Below are 21,058 nucleotides of genomic sequence, written 5' to 3' on the forward strand. Positions count from 1 at the left end.
GTGTTATCATCAAATAGAACTGAGTGTCCTCTAGTCATCAATTGTCCAACACTCAATAAATTGTACCCTAAATCAGGTACAAATTGAACATTATCTAATTGTTTTCTCTTACCGTGACTGGTTTCGACTTTCACTGTACCTTTTCCTTCAACTTGCATCTCTTTTGTATTTCCAAGTTGCACCTTAATCTTTTGCGTCTCATCAAGCTCTTTGAATAAGGATTTGGTGCCTGTCATATGGTTCGAGCATCCGCTATCAACAAACCATAAGCTACCTTTTTCCGGATTAGTATCCATGCACGCCACAAACAACTTTTCTTCTTCTTCTTCATTCTCTGCTGCAAAATTCATTTGTTGATTTTTATACCAACAATCAGATTTTGTGTGACCATACCTTCTACAATGGTAACATTGTATGACATTCCTTTGTTCATTGAATTGTCTCTGTCCATCACTTCTCCAACTGTTATCACGACCACCATGGAAGTTGCGAAATCCTCCTCTTCCACGACTTCTACCTGCTAAATGAATATTCTCTCTTTCGTTATTGGTTGTCTCCTTCACTTGTAGTGCCTTTTCTTCGTTTCTTTCTGATGCTCTATTGATTCTTGCCTCATGAGCCTGAAGCGAGCCCATCAGTTCATCAACGGAGAGTATGGATAGATCCTTAGCTTCTTCTATGGCGGCCACCACATGGTCAAACTTTGGAGTCAAGCTTCTCAACACCTTTGCAACAATTGTTTCGTTTGAAATTTTCTCTCCATAGGTACGCATCTGACTGACTATTGCCATTGATCTTGACAAAAAATCAGCAATTGATTCGCCATTCGTCATGAGTAGAGTTTCAAAATCACGTCTTAGAGATTGCAATTTCACTGTCATGACCTTTGAGTCTCCTAGAAACTCCTTATGTAGAATTGACCATGCCTGCTTTGATGTGGTTGCTGCTGCAATTCGTGAAAAAATAGTCTCATGAACTGCTTGCTGAATAATGAATAGAGCCTTGGCATCGTTTTTCTTGGTTTCTCTTAGTCTCTCCTTTTCTTCTATTGTGGGTTCTAATACATCAGCAAACCCGTGCTCCACCAAGTCCCATAGCTCCTGCGATCTGAGCAAGGTCTTCATCTTGATGCTCCACCACTCGTATTTCTCACCATTAAATATTGGTAACAACGGTGCAGAGGAAGAAAAACCAGCTACTGCCATTTTTGTTTTGTGAAAGAAAATAATCACTCGCCCTCGTGTCGAACGAACCTGGCTCTGATACCAAAATTGTTGGAAAAAGGGATAGTGAAAGAGATAGGAATAGATGAGAATAGATAGAAGCTGCAGTGCTTTATTAATGTCTACTGACTTGATGCTTGGAGGGTTACACAATTCCAGTATTTATAGCTAATACACTGGACCATAAATAGTAAATCATGCAAATCTAGATAAATTCAAATCTACTAACAATCTCCTAAAATCTCCTAAAATCTTGGTAGTTTGAATATTTGAATCGTATCTCAACTACTTCAAATCATATTCATTTTGAATACTTTGAATCATATCTCAACAGTTTGACATAGCCATGAGCTCGTTTCTTAACCTTTTATGCACTGGGAGGAGCTGTCTCTTTAGTCACTCGCTCTCCACTTCCTAGATTTATGGCAACATAGAACAGCATATAAGTTATCATGCTTGCATATCCACCATTTGAGTCTCGTTTTTAATTGTAATAGATAAGTTTCTCGTTGTCCACTCCGGAGACTTTCCAACCATTTCCAGGAAAAGGGGAGAAGAGAGAAAACACAGACCATCAAGTTCATATGTATTTTCCAGCCATTAAACTTTTCTCCCAAAGTTCGAATGATCGAGTCTTGGGTATAACCTTTCCAGTTTATTTCATTTGAATTCTTTTTTTTTTTTTTAGAACTTTCTTCCGTGATTGTATAATTGTATTGTGTAGACTAATTCCAAGTTTCGTGTTCGGAATATAAGTGCTAAATACTAAGATAATAAGTTCGTAAACTTATTGATACGATTTATCAGGAGCTTTTAACTTAAATACCAAGCTTTACCATAATATTAAAATTTTGTCAACATGATATATCTATCGACATTTTTATACATTCGTGAATTTGACGTATCTGGTAAATTCACACTTATATTGTATTGATACGATTTATACGTTTGATAATGATTTCATTTTTGAAATTTATATTTATTCTCTCAATTTTGGTAGAGGATTTTCATGTTTTTGTTAAATTAGTCTAAATATTTGGATTTTAAAGTAAATTTGTTTTATATTTCTAAAAATAACATTTTTATTAAATGAGTTTTAGGATAAGTGGAAGTGGATAAGATAATGGAAGTTAATTATGGGGTAATTTGAGGTAACAGATTATAGCGTAATATCTACGGTGAGGTCTCGCGTATTGGATCCTCCTCACGTGCCTGCAGAGCTTTGTTCTACAGCTTCCCAACATTCACACCTCCAAATTAATCTTCCAGCTAGGGTTTTAACCATCGCTAAATTCCACGTTAAGCTCAATTCATTTTTCTCCTGTTTCCAAGATCGCGTTTTCCCTCTCTCTCGAGCCCTAATTCTGGAAAGCTGCTGCATATATGGCGGATGATTATTGGAATCGGCAGCAGCCTCTGCTTCCCTCGCCAGGCATGCTCAAACGACCTCGTACTGAATATGGTAGGTCCGTGTGTTTATTATGTTTAATTTGGTGCTAATTTGGGTTCGTTGTCGATTTCGAAAGGGTTCTTTTTTGCGTATAATGATTTTGCTTCTAGGAATTTTGATGGGGTTGATTTGTTAAGTTAGTTGTGGATTATCAGTGTTCGCGAATTAATAGAATTTAGGTTTATTCTGATAAAGTTGTAGTTGAGAACTCTGTATGAAGAACGTACCTCCATAGCTTTGGTGGGTGTTATGCAGATCTTCGACCCAAGAGGGAGGGAATACTACTCCAGAGTGTTTCTTTCACGGGGTATTAAAACAATTTGGTAGCTCAATGCATTTCATTTGATAGATGAGACAAGCCAAGTTCTTCAAAAGGCAATGGAAAGGGTCTCATTAAAGGCTTTAATGTCCTCATCATGAACTAAAATTTGGTGATAATGCCCTCATTTTTCATAATCAGTTTCGAAAGTTTACTTCATATTTTAAAACTAGTTGGGAATCCTAGGGGATGAAGATAAACTTTATAAATTATTCATAAAACTTTCACGATCTCAAGGAAGAAACCTCCACAATAAATCTCAATTGTGCTGAGGGTAGCTTGCGTTGTCCTATACCTGTATGGTATTCGATCATGGGGAAATCCAAACTCTTCAATGTTTTGGTCCTCAGTAGTGGAGATAATTCATACCGTACGTCTCACTAGATCGACGGTTGCTCTATGTTGAAATTCGACAAAGAGAGTTATTATTTGCTTCACTTCCTATAATGTGAGAGTAGGCGTTCCTATTATCTTTCCAATTGGAGCCGTTGAAGCAGTCTAGTGAGCGGGAAAAGAAAAAAACGAAAAACTAACGCTTACTAACATAATGGCATACAGTTCATTTATTAAACATGGTGAATTGAAACATTCTCTTAATCAGAGGAAAAGAAATCACAAATGATTTTTGCAGTAGGGACAGGTGAAATAGGAGCAACCTAACCTTTGAAAATAGGTTGTGGAAGAGATATGTAAATGTTGTGCACTTAGGTGAAGTGGTGAAGTGGTGAAGTGTGCACCCTAGATAGTGGTTCAATATATTCTTGATTTTTTAGAGTTGCTATAAAAATTTGAATAGGACGATGGTAGACTTTTGGTATATATTCAAATGATAATTAAGTTGTAGCAAAAAATTTATTTATTTAGTTTTTTTGAGTATGACTGGGTTGATCTTATACGAAACTTTAGTTGAATATATTGGGTATGATTAACATTTCCATATGATCCATTTATATTGTGATCCCCTTGCATAATAATGTCTAGATACTTCCAGAGCATGATCTGCAGTTGTCAACATATTATTAATTTATTATTGACATCCTACAATTATCTAGAAGCCTTTTTTTTGAAGAAATTTCACTTGATTTCATAACGTTAAAGCTGAGAATTTTTTTGGGATTGAAAGAATTTTTTAAAACTTGATTTACAAATGGTTCTTTTAAGCCTTTGATTTTCTCTTTAACTTTTGCTTTTATAGAGGTTTCCCGTCCATTGAACTTAAAGTAGTGTTATATAGTATTTGGATTGAGAGGATGAAGAGATTAGATATGTGGAATATGAAAGCATAACTGAATTGCTAAGTCGATCCAGTTAGATGGTACGATAGGACTTTCTACAATCATTGAACTTTGTTGATTTAATTGAATATTAATGTAGTGTGTAGACCTCTTTTCTTTGTGACATATCTTTTTATTCCTTTGCTAATGGGGCATCTGTTGTTTCGTGTGTGGAATAAGATCGTTTTTTATTTCTTGATAATAAATGATTCTGCATTAAATGAGTGCATTGCAAGGTGAATTATATTCCACATTTCTTCCATATTGGCTTTTGTAGTTCTTATAGCAGCAATATCTTTTTTCCCTTGTATCTTCTTTCTTACTCTGGATATAAAAGGTTGGAATTGAATTAATTGTAGAATATCGTTTTCTTCGGACAAAATCGGGTCTTGTTAGCTTCTTTCTTCTTTTGGTCTTGTTAGCTGTTTTCCTTTATTGTAAATTGGAAATGGAATTAGGCCCTGCTTTCCCTCTCTTCAGAACCTCCATCCTCTGGATTGCCTGCTGTCCATGAGATGCACAATTATATAGCAAATGATGATCATGGTGGTCCTCGGGCTGTAAAAGATACACAAACAATTGGATCAGCATACGATCGTTATCTCCAAAGTGTGGTATGACTGAAACTACATTCATTTTCTTTTCTTGTCTCCACAGTTTGAGTGCTGAAAACTTTTCATAATTGCTTCTGAAGCAACTTTCTTCTTTTACTTCCGGAGAAGTACCTACCCATGGAGAAATGGGCATGGGAAGGCCTCTTGCAAACAGAATGCCAATTGCGAATAGAATGCCTGGCCCTTTATTACCCGATCCTGTTGTAATGAGTCGTCCTCTCGCTGTTTCTCCTGATCTTGCGCTTAATGGTCGAAATATTGAGTATAGTAATCATCTTCCTGTAGATTCAACGAACAGACCCATACGTGAAACCGTGCCTCTTCCTCCTGATGCCACCAACACTTTATATGTTGAAGGACTTCCTTCAGATAGTTCCAGGAGGGAAGTAGCTCGTATCCTTTTTCCAGGCGGTGATGCCACTGCAAAATTATATTGGTTTTTTCTCTCTTTCATTTCAGTTACTTAAGAACCACATTCCTTTACTCCAATCTAGATATTTTCCGCCCCTTTGTGGGATATAAAGAACTGAGACTTGTGACCAAAGAATCTAAACATGTAATAGTCCATTACTAGTAACTGTTTTGTTGTTTTTTTATTTTTTACTTTTACTTTTTAACTTTTGAACATCGCTAATCTTTACTATGTTTTTCATGTCACATTTGTTTCTAAATATAGCGTGGCGGGGACCCCCTAATATTATGTTTTGTGGATTTTGCAAACCCAGCCTGTGCAGCAACTGCCATGAGTGCATTGCAAGGTGAATTATATTCATATTTCTTCCATATTGGCTTTTGCAGTTCTTAAAGCATCAATATTCTTTTTCCCTTGTAGCTTCTTTCTTACTTGGGATAGATAATGTTTTAATTGAATTAATTGTAGAATATCATTGTTGACAGTTGGATTTGCTAAAAGATTATGTGATTTGCACAGGTTATAAGATGGACGAACAAGATCCCGAGTCTAATTACTTGCGACTACAGTTCTCACGACATCCAGGTCCGAGGTCTGGCTCTGGATCTGGCGGCAAAAGGTGAATAATCTTTAGAGACAGGATGAACAATTTAAATGAGAGACGTATGTTCTTGTAGTGCACATTTTACTAGCTGCAATATGCATCCCATTATATGTTAGACATGCTGTTGTTAAGATAGGCAAATTGTAGCCGACTCCACTGAATATGAAAGTTGCATGTAAATTTAAGGGAATTAGGTTCAGAGAGTTTCAATAGTCACTGTGTTCTTGAATATTGATGTACAATCATGTCAATGCTTCAAAATTCAAAAGATATATCTGGTACGTTCTTTATGAACTGTTGTTCTTACCCCCACATACATTCTGGCCTGGTGGATCAATCTTAGGTTCTCATTTAAAATTGTTTGTTAGAAGTATTGTTTAGATGTATAGGATATCTGTGAGATCTCACGTCGGTTGAAGAGGAGAACGAAGCATTTCTTATAAGGGTGTGAAAACCTCTCCTTAGTATACGCGTTTTAAAATCGTGAGACTGACTGTAATATATAACGGGTCAAAGCAGACAATATTTACTAGCAGTGGGCTTAAACCATTACTAATGGTATTAGAGAGAACACTGACTTCGGAATGGTCAAACTTAACCTACTCCACCGGTCATTCTATCACCCAGACAAATGTTGAATACCCCACCCCACCTAAATAACTTTTGAAAATTATGCTCACGGCATGGTTGATTGACCATTGCAATAAAGCTCACACGGGCATTAGAGATTGAAGAGAGAGATTTAAGATTCAAATTTCTTTTTTTACTACATTTCTAAGTCTATTTATAAAGATAACATAATTTTATATAACCTTAAAATGAAACTTTTCGCCTTTTACAGGCATGTAAGCGTAACCTAGAAACTTAAAATAATGCCGTAAATCTAGTCTTCAATTATCATCATAAATTTGTAACCATCTTAGAATAAACGAAGCCACTTGAAGTATCTTGAAGCATTTACTACATAAATAAAGTTTGATTCTTGTTAATGTTGTATGAATAGATGTTTTGATTCATATCGTCATTTTTCCAATCAAAACGTTAAATATCTCTCTCCAAGCATGGGTTTATAAGGCCATGTCAATTCTGTTCGCAAAACCCTCCATGAAACTCACGAACCAAACTTTCTTTAGAAGACATAATTCAAAGAAAATAGTAATGGATCGATTTTGTTTCGTTGTTTGGTAATGGTAGGAACTTTCTTAGAGTGATATCAATAATTTTGATAGTGAAAATTCAACCATACTTGGACCTACCTATTTAATATGGCTCATAAATTTCCAAACATTTACTTTGACCTACTCAAACAATCCCCCACCTCAATTGTCGGGAAAAAAACAAATCATGGTTATGCGTGTTTTACTTGACCAATTCTATAACATTTGAAGTCCATCTCTAGTTGATAGTCCCTATACGCCTCTAAGGAATGATTCGTACCTCTCTCCAACTGAGGTCGAATCTCACAAATTCTATGTTACATAACATGCTGGAATGATTTGTGTTAATTTGTGAAGAGACTTTTCACTCTTAAGAAGGGAGAAACTTAAGTTACGGATACAATGCCCTTGTATTTTGAATCTTGATCTGAATCTTGGGCATGAATCATTATAGCCATCGAATAAAATCACTATTTCTCCCCTTTCTATATGAATTATCAAATTCTTTGGATGCAAGTACAGATAGACGCAACTATGATATGATCAAATTGAAACTAAAGTAGACATAGTCTGAACTACTAAACTAGAATTTGACAAAATTACGTGGACTAAATTGAAAATTTTAACGAATTTATGAAATAATTTTCCTATAAATCTAAAAAATTCATACTATAATAACAAGTGTCACAAATAGAAATATGAGGTCTCTACAATTGCTACTCTTCATTTTGTCCCTTCTCTTAGTATGGTTCTTATTCAGCCATCAAAATTTACAAGTTCATCGTCCCTCTAGCTCCATTGCTCTTCCACATCTCTTTATATCGCCCCCGCCAGCTCCGATGGCCGAGCCCATACTTCCTTACTTACCTTTCAAATTTGCATCATCACCCCTAAACCATGAGTCATACACTCTCAAGTCACGGCGGAGTCTGGCGGTATCACGACCACGTCGAGGATCCGATCACCAATGGCCAAGTCTACTCATTCGCAAACAGTCTCCACCTCCACCACGTGTACAATTCGATCACAATTGGCCAAATCCAATTTTCCCCAAATCTCCTCCACCTCCTTTTTAAAACAACTTTTGTACCCACCAGTGAATAATACAAAAGCGTGTATGGAATTGTGTTTATGTTTAAAGTAGACAATAAAATACATTTGATGTACGATGAATGCCACCAAATTATTGTCAAGAAAATAAAAAATAAAAAAAAAAGTAATTTATAGAATATAAAAATGTTTGAATTTATTATTAATCGTATATTGGTCATAAGTAGGGTAGGTGTGGAAGATGAGATTCTTCTATTTCTTCTTCCTTCTCATTCTATTTTTCTACTTCGATCTCCCCTCAAAATTGACTGCATATTACATTCACCCTCCTCTCCCGCCGCCGCCTCCGCCTAGGAAACTCTCATATCCTCCTCCGGTGAACGGTGCACCACCGCCAGCTAGGAATAAATACAAATTCAAGACCCCACCGCCACGGGTCTGTAGAATATGATATTGTCTATTTTGAGTATAAGTTTATATCTTTATTTTTCATTTAAGAGAATTAGGAGGATGAGACCAACAAAATAATATCTTTAAATTATATATTGATGATGTTCTTCCTAATTAATTAATGTGAGAATTTGACGATAATTGATACAACGATGGTTTTATAATTTTCTTTTTCTTTTTGTGGAGAAACTTTTGTTTGGTGTTGTGCAAATCATACGCGTTAGAGATACCATAATTTGACCATAGAATCGTTTCGATCGAAACATTTTTAGCTGGTTGAGTTCTTATTAACCTATGTAGTTGGTTTGGTAGCTATGATAACGTGTGTGAGAGTTACTAAGCTAGCTATGGTCCAAACTTTTTACTTTTTCGTCCAGACAAGATTGGATATGTAACACTTATTTACATACGACCGTATGCGCACATAGACCTATTCGACATGGTCGTATGCATATCCCCTAGATTTGACTACGGACTAGTGCACGTTCATGTTGCCAGAGATCCTGAAAGGAAAGGAGCATGTATAATATCATGATATACAGGTTCATACTAATCATTTTAGTTATTGATATTTACCACACAACTTAATTTCAATACCTTTATGAATCCTTTACAAGCATCTCCTCGACCATAGAATCCACGCAAAGTTATGTACCAAAGTCTTTTATCTTGTCAATATCGAATTTCAATCGCATTCGGAACATGTCGTTTTATTGGAATAATTGTCATTTAAATGTGAATGAACATAGTGTTGAATTTTGAAATTAATGTAAAATATTTGTAATTGTGAATTTTCCAACAGCTTTTCGACCTTATTCATTGACTTGGACCTTATTCATTGACTTGGAATAATTTGAGGTTTGCAGTCAATAATTTCAACTATATTTAGTAGTTAGAGACATTGGATTAAAGTATATAACCTTCCTTAATTAAAATTATTTCATGTTAACACATTCTAATATTATTTTTTATCTTTCGTAAGACATACTTGACGGTGATGAAGCGTTTGCTGCAAGTCCATAGAACCATACTAACCATACTGATACTAACGTCGTAGGAAGTCTAAAGCTCTAATACCAAATGTAACGGTGCAATAAGCAGTATACTGTGAAGCTACAACGAGGCCCGTCAGTGCCACCACCAAGGCTAGGAGTCGATCATCAATGGCCGAAGAGAGCCGTCCGCAGATCGTCTCCACCTCCTTTCTAACACAACTTTGTTTATTCACAGCCTGATGATATAATAATATAAGGTAAACCCTCTTTATTTGAGATTCTGAATTTTGGGGTCTGTCGTTTTAGTTTTATTATGATGTAGAAGATACAGTCATTTTGTTCGATCCATATTTACAAGAGAATAATTGTATAACGTGTTCGTGTAATAAACTTAATTTCATATCATTATCAAACTCGGCACTATATGTATAACGTATCTTAAAACATTTCTTAACGAGACTATGGATTTAAAGTTAATAATAAAATCAATAAAACAATGTGACAGAATATAAATCAACATGAATTTACAAAAAGAAAAAAAAAAAAAAAAAAAAAATGACATGAATGCAGACCCTAGGTTTGGTCCTATAGTCATCATTGCGATGTCGTCATCCATACATGAGTGTCTTATCTTGACCTGAAAAAATTAAAGTAACACACGACTTTGAGTATTTTAAGAAACACTCCTTAAGTAAACATACTATTGGAAATGTATGCACAAGCAATCATGGAGGGACTCATCCTCTTATTAAAAACATTTCATAATCTTGAATTTGTAGTCCATATTAAAATTGGGCATGTAGTACTTCTCTACATACGACTAACGTACGCGCATATGGACCTACAGGTAGACGTATACGTACTTCCTGGGTCTGCCCTTCAGCTAACACACTCTCACGCAGCCGAATCTTCGAAAGGAAAGAAGTCTGTATAATATCATAATATTGTAATGTACGCGTCCGTACTCACCATAACAGAGAAATATCTCAATGTACGTGAGATTTGTAACTCCACCAAATTAGAAAGATTTCTTCAACTCAACCCAATCCAAACTCCTGCACGTCCCTAATTCTAAATCTTAAAAATCTTAACTTTTTTCATACTCGTCAAATTTTGAAACAAATGAGATGGGTTCAATTATATGCATCGAAATGTTGGTAATAAAGACAAGAATTTAAGTCATATTGGTTGATTACGTAGAAAAGATATTAAAGTTCCAACGTGACCAAATCATTACCAAAAACGAAATAGTATTCCAAGTCTATTTGCACCAAAAATATAGACATCTCAAAACTATACATCAATTTATTTTAAAACCAAAATTTTGTTATAAAAACATAGAACCTTAATTGAATTGGAAAGGGACCAAAATGGGGTCTCTAATATTGCCCTCCTTCTATCTCTTCTCCCTTCTCATTGCATTACTCTCTTTAGATCTCCCCTCAAAATTGGCTGCACCTTCCCTTCACCCATCTCCATGCACCAACCCTCATCAATACCAGCCTCCGCCGCCGCCTCTGCCGCCGTTTCCGTCTAAAAAACTCCCATATCCTCCTCCTTCAGTCTGCACGCAGCTCGCACCACCACCACCACCCAAGAACAGGCACAAATTCAAGACTTCGCCGCCGCATCGTATGCCGCCATGGCAAAGAAAGTTCACCCATACATCACCTCCACCTCCTTTCTAACACACCTCGTGTGTTGCATCATATGTTAATTTGCTTACTTCTTATGTCAACCTAACCGAGATATTAATCATGTAAGATAAATTTCAAAAAAGATGTGAAAAAAATGTTATTTAAATTATCACGAGATATTTCATTTTATGTCACATTAAACAACAATAATATTTTATTTATGATTGAATTGTTACAAATTTTGGGTGGATGATAGTTTAGAGTTATGATATTTGATTAAGACTTTTATTTATTTTAAATTACATTTACATTAGTGGTTAATTATAGAATACATATCCGCTAAACTGTGAAAGTTACAACTCTCGGAATGACTCACCCTTATAAGGGAATGCCTCTCCAACTAACGTGAGATCTCATAATCCACCTCCCTTGGGTGCCTAGTGTCCGCGTTGGTACACTGCCTGGTGTCTGATTTTGATACCATTTGTATCACTTTAAGCCCATCGCTAGGAGATATTGTCTGCTTTGACCCATTACGTATTGCCATTAGGCTCATGATTTTAAAACGTGCCTACTAGGGAGAGGTTTCCATAGACTTATAAAGAATGCTCCGTTTCTCTCTCTAACCGATATGAGATCTCACAATCCACTCCCTTACAAATAATTTAAAATACAAAATAAGACTTAAAAAAGCATGAGATAGTAGCATCAAAATGGGGCCGCTCTTTAAAGCTTTTGTTTGAATATGAACCAAGTGGTAACTAAAGAACACAACGACATTGCGGATAAACAAAAAAAAAAAACAAGAAAACGCGTGAAAGGCTCAAACTTCCTTTATTGGCTAACATTCCATGCCGTCTAGTTTGACCATGGATTCGGTTTTGACATATTAGACCTAGTTGACGATATAGATATTATCGGTTCTGGATCGTTACGTATCACCGTTACGTTTATTAGGAAGAGGTTTCCACACCTTTATAACGAATATTTTATTCCCCTCTCAACCCCTTGGGAGTCAGCGTTCTTGCTGGCACATCATCCAGCGTTGATACCATTTGTAATAGTCCAAGCCCACCGCTAACAGATATTGTCTATTTTGATCCGTTACGTATAGTCATCCACCTCATGATTTTAAAACGTGTTTGTTAGGTAGAGATTTTCACACCCTCATGAGGAATGCTTCGATTCCCTCTCACACCGATACGGAAAGTTGGGGTTGGAAGTGACGAGGAAATTAGGTTAATGTGTGTGAGAGAGTTGGGTTGGTGTGAGGCATTTATAAAGCAAAACCCATTGATGAATTAAATGCAAACAAACAAACAAACAAAAAAAAAAAGGGAAAGAATGGAGTGTCGAATAGCCTTTGTTTTAGTTGCATTAATCCTCTTCTTCAACTTCTCAATCCCCGCCGCATCCGCCGCCCTGCCTCACCCACCACCTTCTCTCTATCACACAAGAATTGTTCCTCTTCCGCCACCGCCACCGCCACCGCCACCGCCACCGCCACTTCTACCGTATCAATATGAGGTGGTAGCAAGGAGAAGGCGCTTAAGTTCGCCGCCACCGCCCCGGTTCCAATGGCCAGGAAGGCCCACCCGTAAATCGCCCCCACCACCTTTCTAACACACTGCTACCCTTTGCAAGCATCACCAATTGGGAACTGAAAAACCACCTCCCATGGTTCTTTCTTTTTATCTTTCTATTTCTTAATCTCATTTTCTAATTTTTGTTGTGTTTACAAAAGAAATGATCCAATAAATTGAAATTAAAAAAAAAAAAAAATAGTTATAATAGGAATTCACAGTTCTATAGATTCCATGATCGTATAGATATTATTGCAGACCCCTCTAATCAGAGTAGGTTAACTATTCGTCAATAGTCGAGTCAATCATACCCAGCAACTAAAAATGATATACATGTCCTCGATAGTCAAGTCGAGTTCATAATTAAAAGTTAGGTTGCAAACCTGTAAATTCTTTCAATAAGAGCATAGATGAAAGCAAACAAAACATACATAATATTGACGTTCTTTTCATCAATCAAGCTAACACAATTCGTAACAAATCTTTCACATTAAACTTTTTAAAACATGCTCCAATATAACCCACAACCATTTCTTAATCTAAAAATTTGAAATACTACTCAGTGATGGTCGGTTGGGGTCCATATATTATGAACTCTAAATTTCTCCAAACTCGTCAAAAATAAAAGAAAAGAATCCCATAAAAATCAAAATTAAATAGACCAAACCATGATTAGTTCGATTGGACCGGACTGATAGGTCCAACTAAATTGGGTTGGATCGGTCCAACTTACCCGATCATCCATAACCTTGGGAATAACATCCACGCGTGATCGTTGTTTCTTCCCGTTTCTTCCAACCTCAATAACTCATACTCCCTTTAGTCCAAACACGTCACCTTCAAACTCAAACTCATACTCCTCAAACAAAACGCAACCAACCTTAGCAAAGCTCGAATCTTAAATTTTTAGCGATTAAACTTATAATTTAACATTTAGATTAAGAATACGAATGGAGTTGAATCGATGGGATTAATTTTATTTTTATTTCTTTTATTCTATTGATAGAGTGACATGTTTGACAAGTGGGTGTTTTTTTAGTGGAAGAAGACAAGTGGATTCTGAAAACAGCAAGGAAGCATCATATTATGGCCACCCGTGACTATTACACCAAGTGGACAATATAATTAAATTATAAAAAAAAAACCAACAAAATTTTGAATGCCATTATAAACCAAAACCCATTAATGAATTAAATCCAAACAAACAAAAAAAAGGGAAACAATGGAGCGTCCAATGGCATTTGTTTTACTTGCATTACTCCTCTTTTTCAGCTTCCCAATCCCCTCCACATCCGCCGCCCGCCCTCACCCACTTCCGCCACCGCCACCGCCACCGCCACTTCTGCCGCATCAATATGAGCTGCTAGCAAGGAGAAGGCGCTTCCGTTCGCCGCCACCGCCGCCGCCCCCCAGGTTCCAATGGCCAAAAAGACACACCCGTAAATCGCCGCCACCTCCTTTCTAACAAACCGCTGTCCTAAAACCACCTCTTATGGGTGTCAGAGGGGAGGGCTTTTTAGGGTTTCTTTCCTTTTATTTTTCTATTTTTTAATCACATTTTCCAATTTTTGTTGTGTGTTTACTGAAGAAGATGATATAAATAATAAATATTTTTGTTCATTGCTGTTAAATTTTATGCTGTTTTTCACCCTCTCATTTTCACCGTGCTTTTTTACTTCCCTTCAACGTATTAAAACGCTTCTACTAGGGAAGAGGTTTTGAGGGTAATGAATGTTTTCTCGGTAAATTGTCATAAGTTTTTTTTTATTTAATTTAGTTATTAACCTTTATGATTTATTAATTTTGTAACCATTCTAATATTAATCTTATTTAATTCCATAACGTTTCATTCAAACAATTGTCCCTATACAATGAACTTATTCAGGAGGTTGTTTGATATCGAAATTTGATTGAGTTTTGTGTGTCACATTGTATTCTTGAGTGACATTTTACTGAGAGACTTTGCAGTATGAGAGTGAGGTATTCACTTGTAATACTTTGATTATTAGTGATTGGTTGCTACTCGTGAATGTAAGGAAACTTTGATATGAACCACGACCAAGGAATTTTCATACCTCAAGGTCCAATTACAAGGATGAGAGCCAAGAAGCTACAACAAACCTTATACAGTTATATTCAAGCTATGGTGAGCTCATCAAAGGAAATTCTAGAAGACGTTGGAGACCTCCCTTATATGTTATGCAAAGTTGAGCTTCAAGACAGAGATGAATTAAATGCACTTTAAGTTGCATTTAATGAACTCCGCTGAATTTATCAAATAGTTCGAGGATGACTAATAAGCACATTTTATTATTTGCATTATTTAATTATAGTTTAACTATTTGTTGCCATATTTAAGCTAGTTTTAAATACCGGAGTTAAGGTTATATTGTAACCCACCTAGGTTACTGTATTCCACCATTAACTAGCCATTTTAATACGGATGTTATGATATTTCTCATTTACTAGCCCATTTAATTTTTGAGTTATGTATCACATATGTTAAGGTTTGTAAAAGCTATATAAAGCCTTCTTTTCTTTGATTAGACATCAGATTTTGGAATTAAGAATAAAATTTCTATTTTAGCTTTGTTCAGAGCTAAACTTTCTTTGAAATTCTTGTGTTTAGAACTTGCATGTAGAGTCATTCAAGTGGTATTGATCAAACCTCTTGTGGAGTTATTCAAATCACGAGTTTAGAAACGAGTTTTCTTTACTCTTGATCTTGATCATCAAGGTAATCCGTTCCATACTTTCCCTTGGGTTGATTTCCATATCAAACTTCTTCTCTCCGAACCACATAAATATCTTGGTGTCTGTAATGTCTCACATTGGTTGAGGAGGAGAACAAACCACAATTTATAAGGGTGTAGAAATCTTCTCATAGCAGACGCGTTTTAAAGCTTTGAGAGGAAGCTCGAAAGGGAAAGCCCAAAGACGACAAATATCTGCTAGCAGTGGATCTAGGCTGTTACAGTGTCTCTTTGTGTAATTTCGTTCATTGTGGTTGTGAGTACATTCATTCCAATTTTGCTACAACAATCGGTATCATATTTTTGTGGTTGTAGCATTTGACACACAATAGTTAGCTCACAGCCCGATATCTAATATGATACTATTTGTAACAGCCTAAGTTCACACCTAGCTGATATTATCATTTTTAACTTGATTGTTACTTAACTTGGTTTAAGTGATATTAAATCATGTTGGAGTTGATTAATAAAATATTTAGTGCAACATAATTAAGGTAACTGCACGATTTTTGATGAATAAATAAAATACAATTGATTCTTTTTACCAGGTTTAAATTGGAGAATCTTTTGGAATTTGATATTTTTTTTTGTTTAAGAAAAAAACAAAAAATTTCAAAGAAATACTGTTTTAGTTAATTAAATACCATAATTGTGTAATATAAATTGAGGAATGAAGTGTTGTTGTTCATCATCTAAAGCCTCTCTAATTTGGTATTGAGAAATGAAGTTTAATTGTGTTCTTCTTGCTTCTCTCGCCATGTCTGGCATTGAAAGAAGCCAATTCCATTGACCATCGGGCTTCTTCGCCGCCCACGAACAAACCACAGCCTGCAGGGCGTTGGAAGAGAGGATATCAATGGCCACCTCACGTCCAGCCAAGGGCGCCACCACCTCCTTACTTGGGGCATTATGGTATGGAGTAGGAACTGTTTTGATATCAACATTCCAGCATGCATGCACTATTTTAGACGTTCTTCCTCACTTTCATTTATAGTTTTGTTCTTCGTTTGTTGCATGGTTGTGGATTTTCATTTTTGTTCGTAAACCCCCTTTGTTTTGTGTCGTGTCGTGTCATGTTTTTCAATGCTTTTGCTGGTCTTGTTGGTTGGTGTTTTAAGTAATTTAGTTGTTATCTCAATTCTTTTTTGTGCGTAAATGCTCGTAACTACATAAATCAGTAATTGTGACATCTTAGTAAAGGAAGGGTACATGAATAAACTGAGACTACATACGAATCCTCACAGTGGATAAAATGACTAAGAAAGACTTAAAAGAAATAAAAGTTATTACCATACTAACAATATGCTTACTTTATTTGTAGCAATTCTATGTCGGGTGATTTCGTGAAATTTTTTCTAATATACATGTGAGTGAGTATAAAACTGTGAAATAAATCTCACACACGATCGATAGAACGCTCTGATACCAATTCGTGAAAAAATACTATTTGCGTATTTGTGAAAGAGATGTCGAGGGTGGAGAAACAAAGAGACAAAGAACACTGAGTTTATCTAAAACCCTTTTTCTATTACTTCTCTGAATTAGCATTTAAAGTTTATTTAACAAAAACATGCTATATCGACTTGTGTTGGTCTATGGAGATAGTAGTGCTCACTATTAAAAAGCTAGGAACATAGGCAATGTAATCATACGTTCATGCATAATTCCCATACCAAGATTAGCACGGTTAATAATATTAGCCTAGATATTAATTACACGATCTTAACTATGAACTACAGATTGATTGAAATTGAAACCATTTAAGTTGAAAGTCATAGTGCTAATACCTAAAGCGGTGAACCAAATACCTATTACAGGCCAAGCAGCTAGGAAGAAATGTAAAAAAACGAGAGTTGTTGAAACTAGCATATTGGAGAATCAATCGGCCAAAATAACCACGAGCAGCTACGATATTATAAGTTTCATCCTCTAGACCGAATCTATAACCTTCCTTAGCATATTCACTTTCTATAGTATCCTGAACGTAGGTAACATGAACATGTCGTAGGAAAATGGTAGGACTATCCGATGTCGAATTCAAATTTCGAATCCAAATCCAATATCACTTTAACTCATTTTCGGTCATTTGGGAGGTAACGTCCATGTAATTTAATAAAATGTTGCCTTTTATATATACCAAATGAGCCGGGTCAAAGTATATTTAATGTATTCCCTTGGGTAATCCATATATACAAACAATATAAATAAAATAATTATATAATTTTAGCTAACCTATGTTGAATAATTTGGTAACCCCCTCATACAATAATAACATTATAATTTAGAAATTATTAAACATGTTTTATATATATATATATATACATATTTTAATAATTGCTCTGACCAAGTTGGAGAGAAATATGAAGCAGCCGCCGGGAGTGGTTGGTGTGGTGCGACATTATATGAACCCTAAACCAAACCCCAATTTCGCATTAAACACACAAACCACTAAAAATGAGGTCTTCAATGCCTCCTCTCGTTTTCGCCGTGTTAGCCGTATTAATCCTTTCTTTGGGCTTCCCCTCCGCCGTCGATGCTCGCTCTTCTCGTCACCACAGAAAAACTCTTCCACCACCACCGCCGCCGCCTCCGCCATGTGGAAAGGCCACAAATCCGTCACCACCGCCGCCCAAATTTCAATGGCCTCCTGATTTTGTCAGAAAGTCGCCGCCGCCGCCGTTCTAGATATGTTGCATGCATGTAATATTTATACATACTGAATAATTATTGGATTTAAATCTGCCATATTCTACCTTATGTTGATAAAGATCTATAATATATAGTTTGTTTCTTCATATAAACTTACTATTAAAGTCTTAAATTCGTTACTTTTCGTAAAAGGTCTATCTATCAACTTAAGCAAACCCAGTTAGTCGGGTTAAATTATAACAACCTAAGTCTACCGCTAACAGATATTGTCCTCTTTAGGTTTTCACTTTCAGGTTTTCCTTCGGAATTTTTAAAATAGAGAGAAGTTTCTATACCCTTGTAAAGAATGTTTCGTTCCCCTCTCCAACCGATGTAGGATCTTACAATCTACCATGCTTCGAGGTTCAGCGTCCTCGCTGACACTCGTTCCCCTCTTCAATCAACCAATGTGGGATCCCACAATTCACCTTGTTTCTGGGCTCAGCGTCCTCGCTGACACTCGTTCCCCTCTCTAATCAACCAATGTGGGATCTCAGAATCTACCTTGTTTCAGGATCAACGTCCTTTCTAACACTCGATCCTCTCTCCAATCAACCTATGTGGGATCTTACAATCTACCTTGTTTCGGGGCTCAGCATCCTTGCTGACACTCGTTCTCTTCTCGAATCGATGTGAGATCTAAGTTAAATATTATGTTTTTAAAAGTCAAGGTATCCCATGCAACCTATCTCAATTTGTCAAAATAACTTCATTTGTTAAATAAATAAATAAATAAATAAATTAATTAATTAATTAAAGAGAAAAACAATTAATTGTACAATTAACGACTCATGCTTAAGATTTAGAATTCAAGCTCGACATCTAATAATCTTGACATTCTTCTTAATCCCTTGTGACACGGTCACAACATAAAATTACTCTAACTAAAACATGTTTAACCATGAAATTCTTATGATTAAACCATCGAGAAAAGTAAGGTGCACGCCAATGCTCACTCTTCTCTTTATCACAGAAAAACTCTTCTTCCATCGCTGCCGGTGTCGTCACCGCCGCCCAATTTTCAATGGCCTCCCAATCACGTTAGAAAGTCGCCACCACCCCCATTCTAGATATGTTGCCAGCAATATTTATACATCATCTTTAGACCAACTCTAAATATTACCGTTTTTTTAGTTGGTGATCCAAATGTTTAGAATAGGATTCACTACTCAATTCAATCCTCTCTATTCTTCGAGTTGGGTTGGGTTGAACCATTGAATTGTTCGTTTTATTTAATTATTTAAAAGAAAAACCCTATTTATACGTAATAAATACTATATCAATCAGACAAATCACAACTCATCACTAACTTCTGTTAAGAGAGAGAGGGGTTGAGAGAGAGGGGTTGATACCCAAAATTAAAAGTCAAGGTTTGAATTCAATGAAAATGGGATCTAAGATCTCACTACCCAGGTTTCAACCAATGTGGGATCTCACAGTTTCCACACCCTTGTAAAGAATAAGACATATCTCACAATCCATCCCCTTTGGGCCAGCGTAGAATATTTCGTTTCCCTCTTCAACCAACGTGGGATCTCACAATCCATCTTCCTTGGGGCCTAACATCCTTACTGACACACCGCTCAGTGCCTAACTTTGATATCATTTGTAACAGCTCAAGTCCACTCCTAATAGGTTTTCCCTCCTGGGTTTCCCCTCAAAATTTTAAAACGTGTTTATCAGAGGGAGATTTTTATACCTTTAAATGTTGTTCTTCTCTTGAAACAATGTAGGGTCTCACGAGAGTATCTATATTTAATGTTGCATGAAAAATGTTATCAAAATTTCATATAAACAAAATATTTTCAACGAGTGAATTATCCTCAATATTGATTAGTTTAGTGTGCCATTTAAGTTTTATATTTGTAAAATAAGCCTTTTGAAGTTGACTTCCTAATTACCCTAACTAGGTTGACAAATTAAACCGAGTAATATTTAATTATATTCAAGTTGAGCAGGTCTTTGTCTTATAAATATAATATAAACTAATATTACGCAAAATCTTCGAATATTTACACTCATTTTTGTTTTACTAGCTCATTCTTACAACGATGTTATTTTCAGACAATGTCACATATTATACTTCGCTCACAAGTTTTACAAGTCGATACTATTTTTTATCGAAATAATTACGGAGTCACAAATTGAATATTATTAAAGAAAGGCAAATTTGCCTTTAAAAGCAAGTAGGAGAGGTTTGTTTAAAAGGCATAACGCAAAAAAGGAGGAAAAAAGGGGAAATGGGGTATTCGACGGCCAATCTAATGTTAGGTATTTTGGTAGCATCCATCGCTCTAAGGGTGCCGTTGGAAGCCAGGGCAAGCGCCATGGTTGGCCCTTCTCCTCTGCCACCGCCGACATGCCATTCACCTTCTGGGAAGCTATTATTTCGCCGCCCCATAAAAGTTAGCCTTACAGGGAAGGCTAGTGGAGAAGATGAAGCTGAAGCACCATCGTCCAAGGATGAAAAGGGTCGCAGAAAACCATGGCCAAAGCAACCTGTCCCTAAAGCGCCACCACCTCCATTTTAGGAGCCGAAACAAAGTGACGCTCGCATAGTATGCCTTTTATCGTATACTTTTTATATACATCAACCATTAAGTATAGTTCAACTGAAGTACTGTTAACACTATGTTCTAACTAAAATAACAATGCATGCCAAAGTAAGATGTTCGAGAAAATATGATAAAGTGAATAGTGTTGGTTGACTGCGGTCGTGAGTTCAATATAATTTTTATTTTTATTTTTTTAGATCGAACAAACTACAACGTTCTATATTGTGTCATATTTAATTTTATATGTTAATTTTTTTTTTAATTTGTTGCATTTTATAATTAAATAAACTTTAT

General features: G+C 36.0%; 1 protein-coding gene across 2 annotated transcripts; it reads left to right on the forward strand.

Moving 5' to 3' along the window:
• Window positions 1–2,404: 2,404 nt before the first annotated feature.
• LOC111809426 (RNA-binding protein 2) lies at window positions 2,405–6,190 on the forward strand. 2 transcript variants are annotated; one of them, XM_087129592.1, is made up of 6 exons: window positions 2,405–2,685; window positions 4,725–4,880; window positions 4,961–5,273; window positions 5,375–5,436; window positions 5,557–5,638; window positions 5,812–6,190. In XM_087129592.1, the coding sequence occupies exons 1-6, from the start codon at window positions 2,614–2,616 to the stop codon at window positions 5,913–5,915; spliced, it is 789 nt and encodes a 262-aa protein (XP_086985718.1). In that variant the 5' UTR covers window positions 2,405–2,613; the 3' UTR covers window positions 5,916–6,190. The 2 variants fall into 2 exon arrangements, with proteins under 2 accessions (XP_086985718.1, XP_023551656.1); XM_023695888.2 differs by having other exon boundaries at window positions 2,412–2,685; window positions 4,747–4,880.
• The last annotated feature ends 14,868 nt before the right edge of the window (window positions 6,191–21,058 follow it).

Source organism: Cucurbita pepo, chromosome 13 (assembly GCF_057944985.1).
Source record: "Cucurbita pepo subsp. pepo isolate OVF chromosome 13, ASM5794498v1, whole genome shotgun sequence".
NCBI classification, from domain to species: Eukaryota; Viridiplantae; Streptophyta; class Magnoliopsida; order Cucurbitales; family Cucurbitaceae; genus Cucurbita; species Cucurbita pepo.